We start from the raw sequence: 22,511 nt of genomic DNA, 5'->3' as shown, positions 1-22,511 counted from the left end.
TTCACAACTGCAATTTATTTCTTTCTCTTCAGCTTTTATTCCAACCTGATACAAAAACAAAATTCACACATTTACATTCATATATGAATACTCATATCAACACTCATATATTCATATATCCATATAATATTCATATATTCATATATGAATATTCTTATATTCATATATGAATATTCTCATATTCATATATGAATATTATTACATTTTTCATAAAAAAAAAACTAGTAAAATTACATTATATTCATTTTTAAAATCATTTTTACTGTTATTGTGCTGCACAATGTAAACTTCTCAACCATCTATAATACCAACATATGAGTATGTACAGAAAAAACATGCTTTATATATTTCTTTTTGCACCTCAAAAAATAATGTACTTGTATAAACCTTTGATGCTTGCAGTTCTATTTCTCGAGGTGTTTGCATTTTATATGATGCTTTCTTTGATGCCTTATCAAGATCTCGTTGAGTATTCCTTTGTTTTTGAATGGCAGTGTCGTAATTCATCATGAAACTCAAAAGTAAGTTCCCACTTTCTGAGTATGTATTAAAAAATGAATTCATACTCTCTGACCTCGATATAGTCTTCATCAAACCATACATTGGAATATCACTAAAATATCCAGGTATCAATGAATCACGTATTCTAAACATGTCTTTAAACCATCTTGTGTCTTCAAGATAGAATTCCTTCATAAGCAAACCCCACTTCACCTCAAAAACATCAGGTTTCATATTAATGTCCCAAACAAGCTTTAAAAACCTTTTTCTAAAGTCTGTGTTAGTAAATAAATCATCTGATATATGTATTAAAACAAAAATATTCATAAATGAATAAATAATAATAAGTAAAATAGCGATCAATATTCATAAATGAATATACCAATAAGTAATATATTTGAAATATATTAAAATATTACATTTTTTCAACTTTTTCATTATATGCTACATACATAATCAGTGCTTTGAATTACGAAACACATTCTCAACAGCTTGTTTTATTGCAACATCTTGATCGGTTAAAACAAGTGTTGGTTCTTTCCCATGAGTTTTAAGAAATGCTTTAAGCAACCAAGAGTAAGACTCAATTCTTTCATTGCTTAGCAACCCAGATCCAACAATAATTGATTTTTTATGATGGTCAATAGCAGTAAAAGGAACAAAAACCATTCGATACCTAACACACAAAAAAAATGTTCATTAAAGTTAATTTTTGATGTATTAATAAGTGAATATAAAACTATTTATATATGAATAAGCTATAAACAAAAGTAGATAAAATAACTTACTTGTTTGTTCGGAAAGTCGCATCAAACAAGATACATCACCAAATTCAGCAGCTCTTGAATTTTTGCTTGACAACCATTAGCTCTTGAATTTGAATTTCGTTTCCTCCTAACACCACTTGTACCTAATGTGTCACAAGATTTCTTTTTTTGTTTACCACCACGATTACATATAAAATGTTTCTTCTTTATAATCTTGTTATCAAACCTTGACTGTGTGCTCAGTCTAACATCAAAACCACCAATTTCAGCATACTCAGAATACATTTTGATACCCAACTTTAATGATTTGAAGATTAAACCCTTAAATGAAATAAGTTGAACATGTACATCTGGCTTATGGACATGTTCTCCAATTATATCATCACAATATTGTGCATCATGTACTGAACTTGAAGATTCACCACCTAAAATAATAATGCAGGAATAAAACAATAACATATATGAATACATAAAACTCATATAAATAAAACAAAAAACATTCATATATGAATAAAAACATTCATATATGAATACATAAAATTCATGAGGATTCAAAATATATAAAATAAAACATAACTTATTCATATATGAATAAAACGAAAAAAATAATAAATTTTAAATTACAATTATCACACGTTTATTCATATATGAATAAGATAACAATATATTCATATTAACATATTCATATGTAAATAAATGATAATCAACAAAATTAAAAACAACAAAATAATTCAATAACTGATACCTTCAAAAAATGAGTTCTCAACATCTTCTTCTTCACTCTCACTCATAGAAGAATACAAATCACCATCAATAACACTAGAATTCGACATAATACACCAAATGATCTATATAAATAAACAAAAACAATCTTAATGTCGAATATATCCCACAAAAAAACTCGTAAAGATGAAAACCTGGTTAATTTCGAATATATCTCACCTCAACGTACAAAATATCTGAAAGAAACTTAAATCATATATGATCAGATGATGTAATTAAGCAATCTCTCTCGGTATAGAGCGTAAAAACTACAACGATATATCCAATTAAACATTAAATCAGCTCCGATTCGAAATAAATATCTCAAACTACTTAACAAAAATCCGATGAAATAACTCCAATACATATTCGAAACTTGATAATCTTGATAATAAACTCCGATTAAACAACTCCACAACGAAGATAATAAGCGTAATTCCAAACAAATTATAAAAAGCAATAATCTTGATAATGAACTTCGATATATCCGATTCAAACGATATATATACCTGATCAAATCGGAAACTGAAGACGAAGTAGAAAACTGAAACACAGATGCAAAACTTCATGATTAATGGAATGAATACGTATAATTGCTAATGAGTTATATAAAAAAAAATAATCTTGATAATGAATTCCTCATATCCGATTCAAATGAGATAAAGATATCATCAAATTGGAAACTGATAACAACAAACAAGTAAGTTCTATGTAAAAAAAATGCTAATTTACAAAGATACCCTTAATGAAAATGGACACGCGTAGGGTTGTAAACGAACTGAACGTTCGACGAACCGTTCGTGAACTGTTCGGCGGGAAGTTCGTTTATGTTCGTTTATTTAATAAATGAACGAACATGAACAAAAATTATCGTTCGTTTAGTTAATTTCGAATATATCTCACCTCAACGTACAAAATATCTGAAAGAAACTTAAATCATATATGATCAGATGATGTAATTAAGCAATCTCTCTCGGTATAGAGCGTAAAAACTACAACGATATATCCAATTAAACATTAAATCAGCTCCGATTCGAAATAAATATCTCAAACTACTTAACAAAAATCCGATGAAATAACTCCAATACATATTCGAAACTTGATAATCTTGATAATAAACTCCGATTAAACAACTCCACAACGAAGATAATAAGCGTAATTCCAAACAAATTATAAAAAGCAATAATCTTGATAATGAACTTCGATATATCCGATTCAAACGATATATATACCTGATCAAATCGGAAACTGAAGACGAAGTAGAAAACTGAAACACAGATGCAAAACTTCATGATTAATGGAATGAATACGTATAATTGCTAATGAGTTATATAAAAAAAATAATCTTGATAATGAATTCCTCATATCCGATTCAAAGGAGATAAAGATATCATCAAATTGGAAACTGATAACAATAAACAAGTAAGTTCTATGTAAAAAAATTGCTAATTTACAAAGATACCCTTAATGAAAATGGACACGCGTAGGGTTGTAAACGAACTGAACGTTCGACGAACCGTTCGTGAACTGTTCGGCGGGAAGTTCGTTTATGTTCGTTTATTTAATAAATGAACGAACATGAACAAAAATTATCGTTCGTTTAGTTAAACGAACGAACATGAACAATGGTCTCGTTCGTTCATTTATGTTCGTGAACGTTCGTTTATGATGTTTGTTTACGTTCGTTTATGTTCATTCGTTTAAGTTTATTTATATTCATCTATATTCAAATAATTTTCATTATATTGCTACATTATATTTTCGTTTATGTTCATATATGTTCAATTGTTTTTTTTATCTTTGTTCGTTTATGTTTGTTTGTTTATGTTCGTTTAGCATGTTCACGAACATAAATGAACGAACATGAACAAAGTAATTTGTTAAACGAACTAACATGAACAAGAAAATCTTGTTCGTTTATCCGTTCGTATTCGTTTGTTGTTCGGCTAACGTAAACGAACGAACATGAACAAGACCTTGTTCGTGTTCGTTTGGTTCGTTTACAACCCTAGACACGCGCATTTTTTTTCAATTTGAACATGTTAGATAAATGATTGGCTGAGAATGATTCCACAATTCTCAACTTTTTTTTCTCAATTTAACTTACCTATATATACATATATATATATATATATATATATATATATATATATATATATATATATATATATACACACACCTTAAAAAACATTTACCACATTTTGCTGAATTTTAAAAGGTACAAACCATAATGCTATTTGTACAATGAATTTATACATTAAGAAAACTCTTAATCTTATTCGATCAATTACTGAATTACACACGTTTTGAATAAGTCTCCGCTCTTATCTTCAAATTAAATTGGTCAATAGATCAAAGATGAACCAATATTCCTCAAGTTCTGCCAATTGAACCGGTCAAGTGAAATACTTTATAAAGCCTATATCCATCGCAATAAAAGAACCAGGAGGCCTGATTGGGTTGTACGTGGCTTCGTTCTCTTATTTACAAATCTGACATTTTTATGTTTGTTTGTTGTGTATATTCAAGAAACAGAAAATTCCATTTTCATCCACAGTCCATCTCTTCAAGTTCGATCTATCTCTCTCATCATAAGAAACCCTAATCGATTCAAACCACTGTATGTCTATTCTTATTTAGTTCCTTTGGATTCCCATAAACTCTATGGGGGAATGCTTATTTATTTTTTCTGATTTTATTTTGTTTTGTATGTTATATATGTTCACAATCTCGGTTTTGAAAGTTAAGGCTTCTGATGATGCTAAGGTTTAATGATAACAATTTTCAATTTTGTCACCCATCAATCTCACACCACCCTAATTGATTATCTCTGTGTGGGTGTGGGACTGTGTGCAATTCTCCCTAAACTATCGAATCAGGAACACACATATACATCGAGCATATATCTCTCTCTTTCTCTCTCCGATTACTCACTTTTTATTGGTCGGAGAATTGCAAGGGGAGGTTCACAGAGGTCGTCTCGGTGGTGTAAGCAGGTTGTAATGGGTTGTGGTTGATGGTGATTAAGGTGGGTTGTGATGGTGGTGGTATAAGGTGGTTTTGACAACAATGATGGCACCACCACTATTCCGAAAATCAGGAATCCACAATATAATCGATTGTTTATCCCAAAAAATAAGGAGGTAGTGAATTGAATTTCTATAATACATCTATAACCAATCTTCTTTCTCATATCTATGAGTTTATTTCCCAAATTGTTTTTCTCACTCTTCTCCCCATCTCTTTGTGTCTCTCAAAGCAGATGAAAGTAATTATCTATATGAAGTTTGATACCCTTCATGAGCATATTAAATGCTAAATCTGTGTGATGGCTCTGGATGAGAGCTCTACCTCTCTAATCAGGTATGTCCATTGTTTTGTTTCCGTTTTAACTGGTTTATGAATTTGAGAAGCTTAGATTTGCTATTTTCTTCCCAAGTTAATACAAAAAGATGGGCTTACAATTTTCTATAGGTTTACAAAAGATGCACTCCAAGTGTTTGACGAAATGTCTCATAGAAACTATGACCCAAGTTTACTACTCTCATCTCTTAACATGGTATCAATTTTTCTTTCCCGTTTCTATTGGCTTTCAAAACAATTTTGGTTGTTTTTAATTTATTTTAGTAGTTCTAAATTTTGGAGATATATAAAATGTTTTAAACTATTTTGGTTGTTTTTAATTTATTTTAGTAGTTAATGGTTTTCTTTGAAGGCTCTCTAAAAGCAAGATCCCTTTGGCACCAAATTTGGCCATCATGGGTATTATTCCAATAACCTGTGGGCGTCGATTGAAATCATGATGCAATCTGATAGTAGCCTACCTTTCTCAAGTGAAATTCTTCAAAATTTGTTGTTATGTTGAATGCTCCACAAAGGACATGGCAATTGAATTGTGGTTGGATACGTCTAAATACAAGGTTTGTGATATTACATTGGTGAACAACTCTTTCTGGATATTTTTTATAAATTTTTGATATATTTTTAGGATTTTACGTTTTTAAATTCCTTCTTATATGCACATGGTATTATGTATCTTGATCTATAGTGTAACACATACAAGCATATATTCAATTATTGAATTGGTAAATTATTTGAATTAGAATGGAAATTGTCTGAATACATTTCCATTTTTAGTTACTCATTGATTTAAGTTTTTATTTGCATTTTTACCATACAAAATATCTTGAGTTTATGAACATATTTAAATAAACTTTGCATCATTAACTGAAATTGTAAGAAGCTATGATTTCGATTTTCATATTCAAGTATGTGTGTACTCAAAATATAGTCTAATTGTTATGATTAAATGAAAATAAGAATCACCTTTTTTTCTACCAACCTAGATGACTATGCGACCCTTTGTCCCTTTAAGATTTCATTCTGATTCAAGTGAGATAGAACTGCTCCATTTATGGATAACCTGTTTCTCTTTAAACATAAATGTATCAATTCATTCATTATGCATTATTTATGATGTTTTTACAGTTGGATGTTTTGTAAATAGATGAATGTATCTCTATTTTCAATGCTTTATTCCACCATCTATTTACCATAATAACATCGAACAAAACCATCAAGAGACAAGTAATTGAAGCTAAACACCAATGTGGATTTCTTACAAATCAACAGATGCAAGAAACATGTAACATCACCCCTGATAACTCATGTCTCCTTTGTTATCATGTGACTATTTCACTTTAAGTTTTTAAAAATTTCTATTTTCATGATCAGGTTAATAAGCATAATGCTTTACTTGGGTCTATTTTTAAAGTAAAATACATATGATACAAAGAAATTACTTCTTTTCATTCATGTTAGCCTCTTATCTTAAAGAATTTAACACTAATATATTCTCCTGGCACTAATGTTCAGATCCGGAGTCTTCCTTGTATTACCTCTGTTAACCCTAGCTTCAATCTTTCACCTCTCAGTAAGAGGGAAACACTACTTAGAGTTAAAACCTCACTTCAATTTTGCAAGGTTGGCAAGTGTTTATCATATTTCTACAAGAAGAGGAGCTGGTATTTTACAAGAATGATCTCATGGTTTATTGATTTTAACAGTGGAGTAACACATAACGAGATGATATCATTATGGTGCAAGGCCACCAAGGAGACGATGATTGATCAATGGTTATGAGAATGATGTGAGGGTATGAAGAGGTATGATCAGAAGAGGTAAAACTGTAATTTAAGTTAAATCCATTTACAGCCACCATACATATACATATACTCTCTTTATCTCCCTCTCTCTCCACCATTTTTTGTGTCGTGGAAATGGAAGGTTAATAAATATCTACATCAATGAGGAAGCTAGAAGGAAAACATGTTTGTTCCTATTGTTTTGTGATGCGGGTTAAATATTGTTTATGTTTTACATGTTCTTTGGTTTTAATGATTCATTGACTTGTGATTCATGGATATGGGTGGTCAATGTTGTGCGGATGGCTCAATTTGAGTGTGTAAGTTGTATCTTAGGTCAATAAACCATCATCATATTCTTTATATACATGAGCTTCAACTTTAATTTTTTTTATTATCAATTATGCTTATTTAATATCATGAATTTACAACTTCAAGTTCAAATTCGTAAATTTTTTAATGTGGCTTTAGTGTGTCAGTGTCGAATATAGGGGAAAGAAATGTGATTGTCGAAAAAAAAAGAACCTATGTATGAATCTGAGGTGGTTTTAGAAGAACAGGTAGACAAGGAAAATGGTGGAATTAGTCCACAACAAGTGCTTTATTTTCAATGGAATTGTGACACGAGATAGGATTTAAGTTGTTCCATCCACTTTAAATGGTATTGTTCCACATGGAGTAATTTCTAATGGATACCATATACTTAGAACTAATTACTTTCCCATGTTTATGTTCATGTTCATGTTCATGATATATTCTTAAGTGGCATTTTACATAATTATATATGTTCTTGTTAAAGAAGGGTACAATAAGGAATATGGTAAATAAAGTTTTCATATTGTATAAAAGCAACCAAATTAGATTATTTAATATATTTTATATAACTTTCTACTATACAAATACTTTTATTCAAATAAGCCAAATAAGTATCGACCATATTTTGACGTTTTCAAATCAAAGATAATTGTTTTAAATAATTTATTTAAATTCGCTTAAACGATGAGATTAATATATTAAAGTATAAATACATATCCTAAATTAAAACTTTACCCTAATATATTTCTATTTTAGTTCAGTAAATATTTTATTGAAAATTACAATTGTTGCACTTGATAAATTAATAGAAAATGATCATCGCTAACACAAGAATAACATGTTTTTACTTTTGACCCACAATATCAACATACGTTTTTACTTAAAAAAATATTGTACTTTTTTAAACTAAAATGTATTTATTTATCTTTAATAATCGATTTCTCGCATGACCAACTTTATGTGGTATTATCCAGAGGGATATAACGTTCCAATATAAAAGTATTACTGAAGTCTGACGAACAATTCAACCATTGTGAAGCCTATACATCAAATATGATGTATAAAGATGTGTTGCACGATTAATAACGTATAATCAACCATTTCTTCATATACATTTGTAAAGAATCCCAACTTTTTAGTTTTAATTCTTATTGATTTCGCTTCTGCTAGCATTATTATTATTGATAACTGTTTAGATGTAATAAACTATTTGCACAAAAAACTAATCGATTTACAAACTAATTTCTAAAAGAAATTGATCACACCCGTCGTTTAGCGCGGGTAAACGGCTAGTGTGTGTGTGTGTGTGTGTATTATATGGTTATGTTCATGTGAGACGACCTAATTTTGTGAGACCGTGAGACGCATTTTTTTATTATTTTTATTTTTTTTATTTTTTTATTTTATTTTTATTTTTTTAATTTTTTTAGTTAATTCAAGTTCCGAAAATAATATTTAAAAAAAGAATTTTTGGATTTTTCCATTTATTTTGCATTTTAAAATTATTTTTTAAAATATGTACAGTGTAATAATCTATTAGAATATTTCACGTATTTTTAAAAAAAATGGAATTTATTTTTATTTTTTTTAGTTAATTCAAGTTCCGAAAATAATATTTAAAAAAAGAATTTTTAGATTTTTCCATTTATTCAGCATTTTAAAATTATTTTTTAGAATATGTCAGTGTAATATTCTATTAGAATATTTCACGTATTTTTAAAAAAAAAATAGAATTTTTTTTTATTTTTATTTTATTATTTTTTATTTTTTTAATTAATTCAGGTTCCGAAAATAATATTTAAAAAAAGAATTTTTGGATTTTTTCCATTTATTTTGTATTTTAAAATTATTTTTAGATTTGATCTCACGATGTCACAAAGTTAGAATGATCTCAAATGAACATGAACCTATATATATATATATAAGATAAGAGAAGTATCCAGATTTAACCAAAAAATTAAGTACATTAAGTATGATTTTAGCCCATTTTTCGGTCAAAATTAGGTAGACCATTTTTCGGTCAAAATTTAATAAATCTACGTTTGATTCTAGCCCAATTTTAAGAAAGGATAACAGGCCTCTTGGACTTGGAGTCTCGCTTCTCTCGACTCGTAGTCCAGTTGCGATCGTCTCTTCCATCGCGCTCTCTCTCTCTCTCACACAGCTTTCTCGTCGTCGATCTCTGTGACTCTTTCTGTCTGACTCTCGCTCTTGAACTCTTTGGTCTCCCCGCAGCATGCACTCATTGGATCACGCTTACCTCCACCCCTGTCAAGTAAGTTTAACCTAATTTTGCTTTTCTCTTTGTTGTTGACTATTACAATGTAAAATGGTCATGATAATAGCATATTATGTGCACTGATTTTCTTCGCAATTTTGGTAACATTATTATTTCTTATCCTACTCAACGATTTGCATACAAGACACACTCTGTTAATTACTGTATACTCTAATTCCCCTGTGTTTTCACTATTCGTTTTGTTTGTTTACTTGTTGCTGGATTTGTATATGTGTATCAGGCTCTCATTGTTAATTTTTGGTCTTTTATTTTGTCAGCTGATCGAACTTATCAGGTTTACAGGCCCTCAATGTTAATTGTTCAATTTGAATTTTGGCAATAACATGGAAAGATCAAATTCACTATGAGACCTTTTTCTGCAGTATAGTTTTTTCCATGTCTGCTTCAGTTTATCAATGATGTGGATTGCAATACAGCTAAATTAAACCCAACTACAGAGTACCTCAATAGAGAAGCCATGAAACCCACAAAACAGAAAAAACCACAACAATCAAAAGAAAAACAAACCCATCTCCAAAATCCACATGAACCTACAAATACCATAATCAAAGACCTCCTCTGGTTCTCCCTCATTATCACATTCTTCAAACTTCTCCTCATCCCAGCCTATCACAGCACTGATTTTGAAGTCCACCGTAACTGGCTAGCCCTCACCCACACCCTACCATTATCTCAATGGTACACAGACGAAACAAGTCCATGGACACTCGATTACCCTCCATTCTTTGCTTACTTTGAATATCTCCTTTCCCATTTCGCGTCCCTTGTGGACCCCACAATCACAAACCTCTACAACGGCCTAAACTACAAATCCCCTTCAGTCATCATCTTCCAAAGACTCACAGTAATCGCCTCTGATTCAATCTTAATCTATTCCATTTACAAATTAACCAAAACCTTGAACTCAAAGAAACGCTTCTTGATCTGGATTTCAGTCATTTCATCACCCGGGTTATTGATTGTTGACCATATCCATTTCCAATACAACGGGTTTCTTCTAGGGCTTTTAATGGCCTCTTTAGGTGCACTTCAAAATGGGCATGACTTAACTGGTGGACTCATTTTCGCGATTCTGCTATGTTTCAAACATTTATTTGCAGTCGCAGGGCCCGTTTATTTTGTGTATATTTTGCGACACTACTGTCGCGGAGGCTTTTTGAGGGGTTTAAGTAAGTTGATAACAATGGGAGTAGTAGTGATTGCGGTTTTTGTAACAGCTTATGGACCCTTTGCATATCATGGACAAATACAAGATGTTTTGAAACGTATGTTTCCTTTTGGTAGAGGATTATGCCATGCATATTGGGCTCCAAATTTTTGGGTGTTCTATATACTCTCAGATAAGCTTCTTGCTTTTGTGTTTACAAAATTAGGGTTTTATATCAAAACACCAACTGCTTCATTCACTGGTGGACTAGTTGGGGATTCTTCTCCTTTTGCTATATTACCTACAGTTACTCCTTCAGTAACATTTGGTGTTGTTCTTCTTGCTATTTTACCTTGTGTTGTTAAGATTTGGAGGAATCCTGACCCTAAAAAGATTGTTAGATGGGTTGCATACGCGTACACATGTGGGTTTTTGTTTGGGTGGCATGTTCATGAAAAGGCTTCTCTTCATTTTTTGATTCCACTTGCAGTTGTTGCAGTAGAAAGCATTCAGGATGCACGACATTACTTCATGTTATCTATAGGTATTCATGATTTTATTTGTTTATTAATTATTGAACGCCATTAATGTGACATATTTTTCTTTGCAGTTTCTATATACTCTTTGTTTCCTCTTCTCTATGAAGCTCAAGAATATCCTGTAAAAGTGATCTTGCTTCTTTTATATGTTGCTATAATGTGGTTTGGGTTTTCTTCTACATTTTATGAGAAAAAAGATGGTGGTGTTGTTAGTGGATGGATAGAAAAGAGTTATATGGTTGGGTTTGTGGTTGTGGAGATATGGGGACAGTTTCTTCATCCTTTGATTCTTGGTGATAGATTTCCGTTTTTACCCCTTATGCTTATCTCATTTTACTGTGCCTTAGGAATGATGTACTCTTGGATTTGGCAACTTAAATTTATTATTACGTCTCATTGATGATTTTGTCAGATGATTGTTGTCGATTAACACATCAAATTCATATGTAATGTAACTCTCTTTACTGTGTCATATGCTTGTTGTTGATTTGCATTATTTGGACTTAAAAGTTGGCTTTGTTTTTGGTAAATTTTCGTTATCAATTTTAATGGTTGAGTTTGAGGGTTTGATTTCATATGATCATATCATAAGAAAGCATACAAGGAAAAGATCTTGTTAGGCTTTTTAAGATGCATATATTATTAGTTAGTGTGGTTAAATATTTTAGAATATTTAGCATAAATATTTTTTTCTCATCATTAAACATAAAATTGTAACCCAATTTGCATGATGTAAGATGACACTTCAAAATCCCTATAGATGTGTTGAATAAAAATTTACTCGCGAATGTTTACAATTTTCTTTGGATCCTAAGACTGCAATGAGTGTAGCTCGTCTCCTATGTGCCACTCTTGCTAACACCGTCCCTAGTGTGCGCCAAGAGGAGCTTGTCGGTGGTGTAGTGTGAAGAGAGAGATGAGTAAATGTCTTTCTACAGCTTTTTGACAAAAATAAAGAGCATTTGACCATTTTTTTAAAAAAGATTCTCATTATTTAATTAAAAAATTAAAAATTAAAAATTTTAAAAAAATTTAAAAACTTCAAATTTTTTTAAAACCACTATAAATACGCACTAAACATCAACATTTTATTACATACAATCTTATTTTTTTTCTCTCATAGTCTCTTTACTTCCAATTTCATCATGTCTTCTTCAATACAAATAGCACCTTAAGAAGAAAGAAAGAAAAAAGTTCATTAAAATCCAACAGTAGGCCTTTATTAAATCATTCACTAAACCCTACATCATCGATACCTTATAGACCCTCATACAATCAACCTCTCTACTCCTATAAATTACCATTTTGTGGGCATGGTTCCAAATATGTATCAATATCCTCAATACATACCAATTTCACAACACAACATTTTCCAAACCCAAACTACTTTCCAACCCCAAAACACCACCCAAACCAACCCCACATTTAACCCGTTTTAGATAGTTCCCGAAACCCAGTTTGCTTCTTAATAAAATTTCTAAACACAACCACGACGCCTACTTGATGAAGATACCAATTCTTCCGACGATGAGGCCATTTCACAAGCTGAAAATGGAAGAAGAGTCCATGCCCCATCAAAAATAAAATGGAAGGGCCCCAAGCCAAAGTTAGACTGCCATAGAAGAGAAGGTGTTAGCTGAAGCATAATTTGACATATTAGAAGATTCTACGAGAGGCAATAACCAAGATCGCAAAACTTTCAAGATAAGAGTGTGGAAAATCTTTTTTAATCCGATGAGAAAAACATATTGCTCATATGAGCAAATTTATTCCGAACGGAGGACGGCTAGCAAAAATGTCATGGAGTTTAATGACATTTACATGAATACCGTCTGCAATCTGCAAAGTAGTGTCAATGAAACGGACATTATTACAAATGCTTGTGCCATTTACCAAGCAAGATGGCTTTGTCTTAAATCGGCAGACAATTTTACGGGTGCAAATTTCAAGAAGAAACAAATCATCCGAGACAAATCATAGTCAATCAACTGATGACCATGTCGACTTTGACCTCAACAACGTGAATCCATATGGAGTGTCACCTCGTGTAATTGGAAGCGATAATGCAAAAAAGAAGCTCAAAGGTATTGGCTCATCTAGTAATGCTGACGTGGCGAGTAAGTAGCTTCAAATGTGGGACACCAAAATCTACAAACTTTTGGAGAGGGATGAAATCAAACAAAAAAACTAAAGCACTAAAACTCTTCATGCAAGACAAAAGTAACTTATCCAAGTCAGCTCGTCGGATTGTTAGACCGATCTTGCCAAAAATTTTAACTAAGAGTAGAATGTTTGAAGTTATTTATTATGTTTAGTTTTAAATCATTTATGTTTTAAGTCTAGTATTAAGTTAAGTTTTAAATCATTTATATTGTAAGTCAAGTATTTTAATGTTAATATGTTTGTGTTTTAGAAATTAGTAGTTGTTAAAAATTAATATTTGTTTAAAAAAATTAATAGTTTTTTAAAAATTAAACAAAATTAAAAAAAAATGATGTTGTATGTTAGGCTATCCGATATGGGTGGGGTGTTATAGCCTTCAAACATTACCACTTCGTATGCCAGCACAACACTATTATGTTAAACATGAATTGGTTGTGTTGTTTTATATTTTATAACATGGTGTTGAGAGAGAGAGAGAGAGAGTAGTCAGGAGATTTTTCCGTTTCGATATTTTATAACTCCAACATGTTTTAACATAACATAATATTGGGATAATATTGATTTATTCTTAAAAGATGGTTAACATATGACATGACACATAAGACTCTCAACACCCTTTAACGACACGTGCCTTCTAATCTTAAGGCATACTATCACTAACATTATCTTGTAGTTGGCATGAAAAAAAAATTGATGTGGCAACATAGCATTCGTATTAGCATTTCTTATATTTGATATAACAAAATTAACCATATCGACTATGCTCTAAGTCAATTGAATGACAAGTTACATAGTGGAATCAAAAAAAAAAATACAAAAAAAAATAATAATAAATCGGTATATCATGTTATTAAAAAAAAATACAAATAAAAAAATAAAATAATAATAATAATAATAATAATAATAATAATAATAATAATAATAATAATAAATCGGTATATCTTGTTATTCGGCATCTGAGAAATAATTCTGGGTGCTTGCGCTGAATGTTTCTCTTTGTCCAAATTCTCATTCAGACAGGGGATAAGCATGGCTAAAGCCTCTTTCTAAACCCTAAAACTTCTGATGGCTATGGTTTCAACCCTTGCCTCTACATACCCATCTCCCAAACTTTCTCAGCATTCGATTCCACTTCCAAGAACGACATCAAAGTCTATCCAATCATGTAATTTTTCTACAGCGCTCCCTGCTAAGAGGAAATTGGGGATTTTTTCATTTGGTAGAAAAAATCTAGGGTTTGTTGTAAAATCAACATCCAGTGATGGAGAAGGAGAACAGGTAGAGAGTTCTACGTTAAAAGATCTTAATAATGAAGCCGAAATACAAGCGCGAGGAGAGAGCACGATGCCTGAAAGGTTTAGATACTTGACCAAAGAAGTTCTCGATCCTCCTATTAGATGGCCTTATTTTATAGGTAATTTTACATTTTCTTAATCTGTACATACTTTCTATGGATGTTTTTACGTGTCTATTTAGTGAAGTTGAATATGCATTTTTGGTGTTTAGCACTTAATCTCGATTTCAAGCCCTAATAGTGTTCATGAATCATGATAGAAACTGACATTTCTACCTTTTGTTTTATTCAACCAAATCAGCATTGGGCTTCCTCGTCTATGCTTGGAGAACAGTCATATGGGAACTTTACAACTGGAAAAGAGCTGCAACATCTATACTTCAATTTCTTGTAAACCTTTCAAAGCTATTATTAGCCCTCATCTTCCATTTCATAGGCGATCCAATCACTTCAACAATTAGAGCCATTGAAACTACCTTTTACACCCTTCGAGCATTCTACTCTCAAATAGTAGCATACACTCCCATTCCCGAGCTTTCAACAGTCATCATGTTGACTTCAATCATACTTGCCATCAGTGAAGTTGCATCTCCAACTTCAGTAGACAACCAATGGCATCTGTTAACAGTTTCTGGCCTCATTGGATACTTTGCTGTCAAAGGAATGATTGGAGACCTTCCCTTTTGGACGATTCTTTTTGGGTTATTTTCTTTTTCTCGTTTTATCAAAAAGAGAGATTATGTCTCCTCTGTATTGCCCGTTGCAGCAGTGTTAGCAGGTGTAGGAGAGCCATGGGTTAGAGTGGTGGTGATGGGTGGTTTTATGGGTTTGTCTGTGTTTCAGTACTCAAAGAATCAGCCTGAAATAGAAGAAAGTGAAGGTGTTGCTACAACAACAGGGGACAGAAGGGTTCCTGTTCCTTTATTGTGTGCAGCATTGGCCATTGGTATACGTATTGCTGCTAGGTGGGCTGGATATAGGCATTTGACATGGATGGTGGTTTGAGAGGTCTGTTTAGTTCAGTTTTGAATACTAGATGTAAAGGTATGGAGTTCATGCTCTTGAGGCTTTGAATTTGTTTAATGGGAAAGTGATTATATTGTTACTTAGCTTGTTGGATTTGATTAGATTTGCTCCTAATTGGAGTTATATTCGAGGCAAATTGTTGTTTAATGTTTTTCTTATCTTCTACTATCTTAAAGTAAATTGCATGAATGCTCATCATCATTTTCTTTGGAGAAGGTCTTGAAAGATCATTTTTTCAAGAGTAAATTACACGAATGGTCCCTATGGTTTGGGGTAATTTACACGTTTGGTTCCTAACTTATTTTTTTTAACTCGGAAGGTCCCTACTATTTGTTTTTATTACATGTTTGGTCCCTACTTTGTGTTTTTGTTACGTGCTTGGTCCTTATCTTACCTAAAAATATTATTATTTAAATAGGAAAAAGTAGTGGGGTAGGTAAGGTAAGGTGAGGAGAGTGGGATTGTGGGTGTATTTATCTAAATAAATTAAAAAACCAAGGGAAAAATAGTCTTTTTAACTAAGACAGGGATCAAACGCGTAACAAAAAACAAACAGTAGGGACCTTCCGAGTTAAAAAAATAAGTTAGGGACCAAACGCGCAAATTACCCTAAACCATAGGGACCATTCGTGTAATTTACTTTTTTTTCAAAAAAATTCCAAAGTCGTTGTACAACCCGATTTAACCAGAAGATCCCACATCTCCACATTCCATTGATCGAAATCATTCAAATTTGTGAGACAACATCTCTATAATCAACAAATCAAATTGTGGCTCTATACCACTTGTTAGGAATAAATGAGAAATATTGAACACCCACATAAAGTTTCAGGATATAATGTGGTTCTGTTGATGTAACCTACATCCCATATGGTAGGAGGGAGTATTCTAAAATAGATAAATGGTATTGTGATATGTGTTAGGATATAATGTGGTTCTGTTGATGTAACCTACATCCCATATGGTAGGAGGGAGTATTCTAAAATAGATAAATGGTATTGTGATATGTGTTACTATCGAGACTAACAAAAGACCACTTAATTAAATCTTAGCTAGCATTCCCTATTTATTTATAGACCGAGGATCAGACATCAAATCCTAATGGGTCGTGCCCATCCATTTTTAGGCCCAAATGAATGTCAACCAATCCTAAGATCATGTAATTGCTTATAGAATCTTCAACCTTGAGAGAATGTGCATGACTACCTGCCATTCGCCTACGCAATGCATTTTGGAAGTGTCAACACGCATTCGGAAGCGCATTCTCCATAGCTTCGGTGCATCCTCCAAGTTCTCAGCACATTTGACCATGCCGCACAATGCATTTGGAAAAGCTCCATGTTCCAGGCTTCCAGCACATTAGCCTGCCTCTGATGCATTTTTCTGTAGCATATTTGGCAATGCTTCGGTGCAATTGGCCAAATGCTCCACCGTGTTACCAAAAGCTCCAACGCATCTTTCGGGACTTAAATGCTCAAGTCACATTCAACCATGATTTAATGTTTTACATTGTTATTGGGTATGCAAATAATTATTTATTTCGCTTGAATTATTGTCATCATATTTTTGCTTAACGTTTGAACTTGAAGGTTATCGACTTATAACACATTAATATGCCCCTTTACACCAACCTCTACCTAGATGTACATTGACAATCCACTAGGTCAAAATGTGGATTTGTTTCATTAACATACAATTGGGAAATACTCAACACAGCGCACACACACGAAAGGAAACGCACAAACACAAGTGGTTCTTAGTTGCTAAGATTGTGAGGTGTACTGGGACCGCACACCACGGTGAGGTGAGGTTTCACTATAGTGGTGCGGTGAACACCACACCGCCTGATGTGCAGTTGTGTGATTAGGCCCCTTGCGCAAAAAGAATCCACCGTGCCTCTTTCTCTTTTCATGCTTCATATTATTGTAAAGTGAGAGGTGACATTTCTTATTAATGAAAAAGTGAAAAGGTTAGGGTAAAATAACGTGTTGAGGAAAAAGTGAGTCGATAATGGCGAAGTTGTGGTCGGGTATGTGTTTGTAGTAACATCAAAGTATTCCTACAATTTGAAAACAAGGGTATTATTGTTGATTGATATTTTCTTTTAATTAGAAAGATTTAAAATAAAAAATTATTTTAAAAATGTTTAAAAAAATTGAGCAAATTTGATATTTAGAAAGCTTATGAAGAAGAAGACAATGATGTGAAGTCAGACGTCTAGAAATTTTGACTTTGTTTCTAAATCTGTGGTTAAACCGTTGAAGGGTGTGGATACGACTATCCAAACATGTGATGGAATGAAAGAGTTATATCAATTTAAATTGACCCACTTGTAATATTATTATTCTAAGTGGGTTTAGCAAGTACTACTTTGTTGACTCGGAACCAGTCTTCTTTGACCTCTAAGAACTTCACCTTAGTCAGGGCTTAAATGCCAGTTGTATAAACCCAAGTAATACTGGTATTAATATGTTTGTACATAATGATTTAATATCTCTCATCTCTCAAATTCTGTACAAGTCATGTGCTTCTTCAAAGAAAAAAGTCTGGGGAGGTTTCTGGTACTCCTGTGTTTCTCTCTGACCATAACTCTCTCATCGGGAGCTAACACCATATCTGCAAACCAGTCTCTGTCTGGAGACCATACAATCATATCCGAAGGTGAACAATTCGAGCTGGGTTTCTTTAAAGCAGGTAACACTTCCAACTATTACATTGGCATTTGGTATAAGAAGATCAAATCCAATCCTCTTTCCATAGTTTGGGTAGCAAACAGAGAAACACCCATCTCTGATAGATTCCGTTCAGAACTAAAAACCATTGATGGTAATTTAGTGCTCTTGAATGAATCCAAGTCCCAGATTTGGTCCACAAATGTCACAACCACCACCACCACCACTTTGAACTCTGCAACAGCTGTTATTCTTGATAATGGTAACTTAGTTTTGAGAGACTCCGGTTCAAATTCAATTGAACCTTTTTGGCAAAGTTTTGACCACCCAACTCATACTTGGTTGCCTGGTGCTAAACTTGGTTATGATAATAGAACAAAACAGAGTCAGATTATTAGATCATGGAGAAGCAACGATGATCCTGCTGTAGGACTATTCTCAGTGGAGCTTCATCCGCCAGGTAAAGAGTATGTAAGCAAGTGGAATGGCTTCCAACAATATTGGACAAGTGGGGCTTGGGATGGGGAAGCATTTTATTTAGTACCGGAAACAAGGTTGGATTACAATTACATATACAGCTACCATGAAAATGTTAACGAGAGTTACTTCATTTATTCTGTGTATGATCCTTCCATTATATCTTTATTTATATTAGATGTTTCTGGTACAATTCAGCAATTAGCATGGTCGGAAAATAATAAAGAGTTGAATTTAATTTGGTTTGAACCCAAAACCCAGTGTGAGGTCTATGCGTTATGTGGGTCTTTTGGGATTTGCAGGCAGTCTGGATTACCTTTTTGTAATTGCTTGACTGGATTCAATCCTAGATCAGAGAGTGATTGGAATCAGAGTGATTTCTCCAGTGGGTGTGTGAGAAAAACTGATTTGCAGTGTGGGAGAAACATGGAAAAGCAAGATTTTCTCAAGATTAGGGTCAAGAATCTGCCTCCGAATAACTCTGTAGCAGTTGGGAGTGCTGGAGAATGTCGTACCACCTGTTTGAATGATTGCTTGTGTAATGCTTACTCTTCTGTGGGTACTCAATGTTTGGTTTGGGATGGAGATCTCTTGAACCTCTCAGAAGACGATGGTAGTGCCAATACAATCTACATTAAAGTTGCTTCTAAGGATCTACCTCGTCCTAAAAAGAGTAATAATCTGATTGTTGTTGTTGGGGTGGTGGGAGGTGTGGTTCTTTTCTTGGTTGTAGTTTTGATTTTAATCTATAGAAAAAAGAGGGTATCATTATCGGTGGGAAAGACGACAATGGAGGGTTTGCTGGTGGCGTTTGTCTACAAAGATTTACAAATTGCCACCAAAAATTTCTCGGACAAATTGGGAGAAGGTGGTTTTGGTTCCGTTTTCAAAGGGGTACTGCATGATTCGTCGATTGTGGCAGTGAAAAAGCTTGAAAGCATCAGCCAAGGAGAGAAGCAGTTCAGGAGTGAAGTCAGCACAATCGGTACTATCCAACACGTTAATCTTGTACGCCTTCGTGGGTTTTGTGCACAAGGTAACAATAAGCTGTTGGTGTATGATTACATGGCAAACAGTTCTCTGGACACCCATCTTTTCCATGGAAAACAAGTTCTAAACTGGGAAACCAGGTATCAGATTGCACTTGGAATTGCAAGAGGCTTGGTTTATCTTCATGAGAAGTGCAGAGACTGTATCATTCACTGTGACATAAAGCCAGAAAACATTCTTCTAGATGCCGAATTCTGTCCGAAAATTGCAGATTTTGGTCTGGCAAAGCTTGTTGGTCGAGAATTTAGTAGGGTTTTGACGACTATAAGAGGGACACGAGGGTATCTAGCACCAGAATGGTTATCAGGGGTGGCTGTCACAGCTAAAGCAGATGTTTATAGCTTTGGAAAGATGCTTTTTGAATTAGTTTATGGCAAGCGAAATACAGTTCCTTGTGAAGATTCAAGGAGTACATTCTTCCCTAGTTTGGTTGCTGATGTTCTTAATAGAGGAGGTGATATCCTTAGCTTGCTAGACAGTAGGTTAAACGGGGAAGCTAGTGTTGAAGAAGTCACAAAAGTTTGCAAAATTGCATGTTGGTGTATCCAATATGAGGAAGAGAGTAGGCCATCAATGAGCCTCGTGGAACAGATGCTTGAAGGAGTTTTGGCTGTGAACATGCCTCCGATACCCCAATCTTTCACGTTATTTGTTGATAACCCAGAGCCTATTATTTTCTTCATGGAATCACCCTCCAATGGGAGTTCACAGGCACGCAACAATTCCTCATAATCGAAGAGCTCATCATCTTGAAGGTGATTTTCTTTATCTTTTGTGGTATATTCACACCATTGTATTGTTGTAGATAAAAGGAGTCATTGACATTTTGTGGCAAGTTGATCATCGTTAATTTGTTATTGTGAAAAGAATATAAGTTATTTTAGAGCAATAATTGTTTTTCTTTGCTTTCGCATGCCTACAACTATGGAAATTTGTAGAGGTGTTTATTAGGCGATAGACACACGTTCCTTATATATATATATATATATATATATATATATATATATATATATATATATATATATATATATATATATATATATATATACTAACTGTTTACCCGCGCAAAGCGGCGGCGGTAAATAGCTTCATTCAACAATTAGTTTCTTTCGTCGAATAGTTTCTTTTTTCGATGATTTTTTTTTCAACGATTAATTTATATTTGGAAACATGTCATCTTAAAAAAACCATACAATGTATCAAATATCATTTATAAATTCATCTCTACTGGGAAGTGATGCACATGGAACAACTTTGTATTCTTATATAGTGTTCAAACTACATTCAACTTTGTATTCTTATATAGTGTTCAAACTACATTTAATTTGCATAGAAACCACAATGTAATACTGACAACCCATATATTTATTTAACTTTTACTTTAATTAAGTTCTCAATTTATTATTTATTTATATTGTAAGAGTAATTACAAATTCTCGTGCGTGGTATGTCATTTTATAATGTTTAGGTTAAAAAATGATTGTTTTTTATTTCAGTTTTAGTCCATATTTCATACATTAAGGTGGTTTCATGTTTATTATTTGGATCAAATCTAATTAGAGAAAAATCATGCATATTTTAAAACGCATGCAAATAACATCAAAGATATATAAAAAAAAGGAAGTGAATAACTCAATAAAAAATGGACACAAAAACATGCATATCTGAAGATATAATTAGATTCTCACATATAGCCTATCAAGATTCAAGATTTCAAGTGTATTAATCATTAACGATGGAAATAAGAAAACTACAACAATAATCATACAACTTAACAAATATTGATATTTCACTTCCAAAGGGATGAAAACATCAAATAACTACTTTGTGATATCCAACCATATGTATAAACAAAACATAGGAATATTAGAAAAAATGTATGTCAAAAATACACTTTCATGAGTAGCAAAAACAGTATCCAGAGTACACCCTCAAGTTCATGTATATTTTCTTGACAATAATAACCAAACATAAGAAAAAGGGTTAAATCCAAGCACAAAACATGAGAAAATTAGGAAAAATGTATGTCAAAAGCCCGCTTCCATACTTGCTTCTGCCAATTTTGCCCATCAACAGCTTCCATTCACTACTATGATCTGTTTCACTTTGACCCAAATTGAAGGATGACCTTTAAAGACTCGACCATAAATATCATTTTTGGCTGCTATTTCCTAGCTTGACAACATTATAAGCAAAGATAACCATCTGCTTCGAACATCAATATTCCTATTCTATTTCTCTATGCAGATAAACCCTTCAAAATTAAAACATTCATGTAATAAAGAACATAACGAAGGATGATCGCTTAAAAATCTAAATAAAACCTAGAAAAGGAGGTCAAACTCAACTGTAACT

The 22,511-nt window shown here is 32.7% G+C and overlaps 2 protein-coding genes, 1 long non-coding RNA gene and 1 pseudogene across 5 annotated transcripts; all 4 read left to right on the top strand.

Moving 5' to 3' along the window:
• Positions 1-4,412: 4,412 nt before the first annotated feature.
• LOC145035483 (uncharacterized) lies at positions 4,413-7,568 on the top strand. 3 transcript variants are annotated; one of them, XR_013678342.1, is made up of 6 exons: positions 4,413-4,650; positions 4,774-5,173; positions 5,293-5,393; positions 5,505-5,589; positions 5,746-5,950; positions 6,906-7,568. It is a non-coding gene; the product is annotated as an uncharacterized LOC145035483 (long non-coding RNA). The 3 variants fall into 3 exon arrangements; XR_013678343.1 differs by having other exon boundaries at positions 4,414-5,173; positions 5,727-5,950; XR_013678341.1 differs by having other exon boundaries at positions 4,418-5,173.
• A 1,988-nt stretch (positions 7,569-9,556) lies between these two features.
• Positions 9,557-11,946, top strand: LOC145035472 (ALG6, ALG8 glycosyltransferase family). The gene is made up of 3 exons (XM_078984013.1): positions 9,557-9,764; positions 10,046-11,479; positions 11,546-11,946. Exons 2-3 carry the CDS (start codon positions 10,246-10,248, stop codon positions 11,872-11,874), a joined length of 1,563 nt encoding a protein of 520 aa, XP_078840139.1. The 5' UTR covers positions 9,557-9,764; positions 10,046-10,245; the 3' UTR covers positions 11,875-11,946.
• Positions 11,947-14,599: 2,653 nt separating this feature from the next.
• Positions 14,600-16,104, top strand: EMB1923 (embryo defective 1923). Its single transcript, XM_078984019.1, has 2 exons — positions 14,600-15,051; positions 15,233-16,104. Exons 1-2 carry the CDS (start codon positions 14,703-14,705, stop codon positions 15,934-15,936), a joined length of 1,053 nt encoding a protein of 350 aa, XP_078840145.1. The 5' UTR covers positions 14,600-14,702; the 3' UTR covers positions 15,937-16,104.
• A 2,301-nt stretch (positions 16,105-18,405) lies between these two features.
• Positions 18,406-21,064, top strand: LOC145035469 (G-type lectin S-receptor-like serine/threonine-protein kinase At2g19130 pseudogene; annotated as a pseudogene).
• The last annotated feature ends 1,447 nt before the right edge of the window (positions 21,065-22,511 follow it).

The sequence above is a fragment of the Lactuca saligna genome, chromosome 3 (genome assembly GCF_052625555.1).
Source record: "Lactuca saligna cultivar CGN05327 chromosome 3, ASM5262555v1, whole genome shotgun sequence".
NCBI classification, from domain to species: domain Eukaryota; kingdom Viridiplantae; phylum Streptophyta; class Magnoliopsida; order Asterales; family Asteraceae; genus Lactuca; species Lactuca saligna.
Note: the sequence above shows the minus strand (reverse complement) of the source record. Positions and strands in the feature narration are given on the sequence as shown.

Bases quoted from the DNA above. Each gene is read 5' to 3' on its own strand.
- LOC145035472 (XM_078984013.1), top strand. From the start codon at position 10,246: ATGAAACCCACAAAACAGAAAAAACCACAACAATCAAAAGAAAAACAA. The intron at 11,480-11,545 runs GTATTCATGATT...TTTTCTTTGCAG, and splicing joins TTACTTCATGTTATCTATAG to TTTCTATATACTCTTTGTTT.
- EMB1923 (XM_078984019.1), top strand. From the start codon at position 14,703: ATGGCTATGGTTTCAACCCTTGCCTCTACATACCCATCTCCCAAACTT. The intron at 15,052-15,232 runs GTAATTTTACAT...CAACCAAATCAG, and splicing joins TAGATGGCCTTATTTTATAG to CATTGGGCTTCCTCGTCTAT.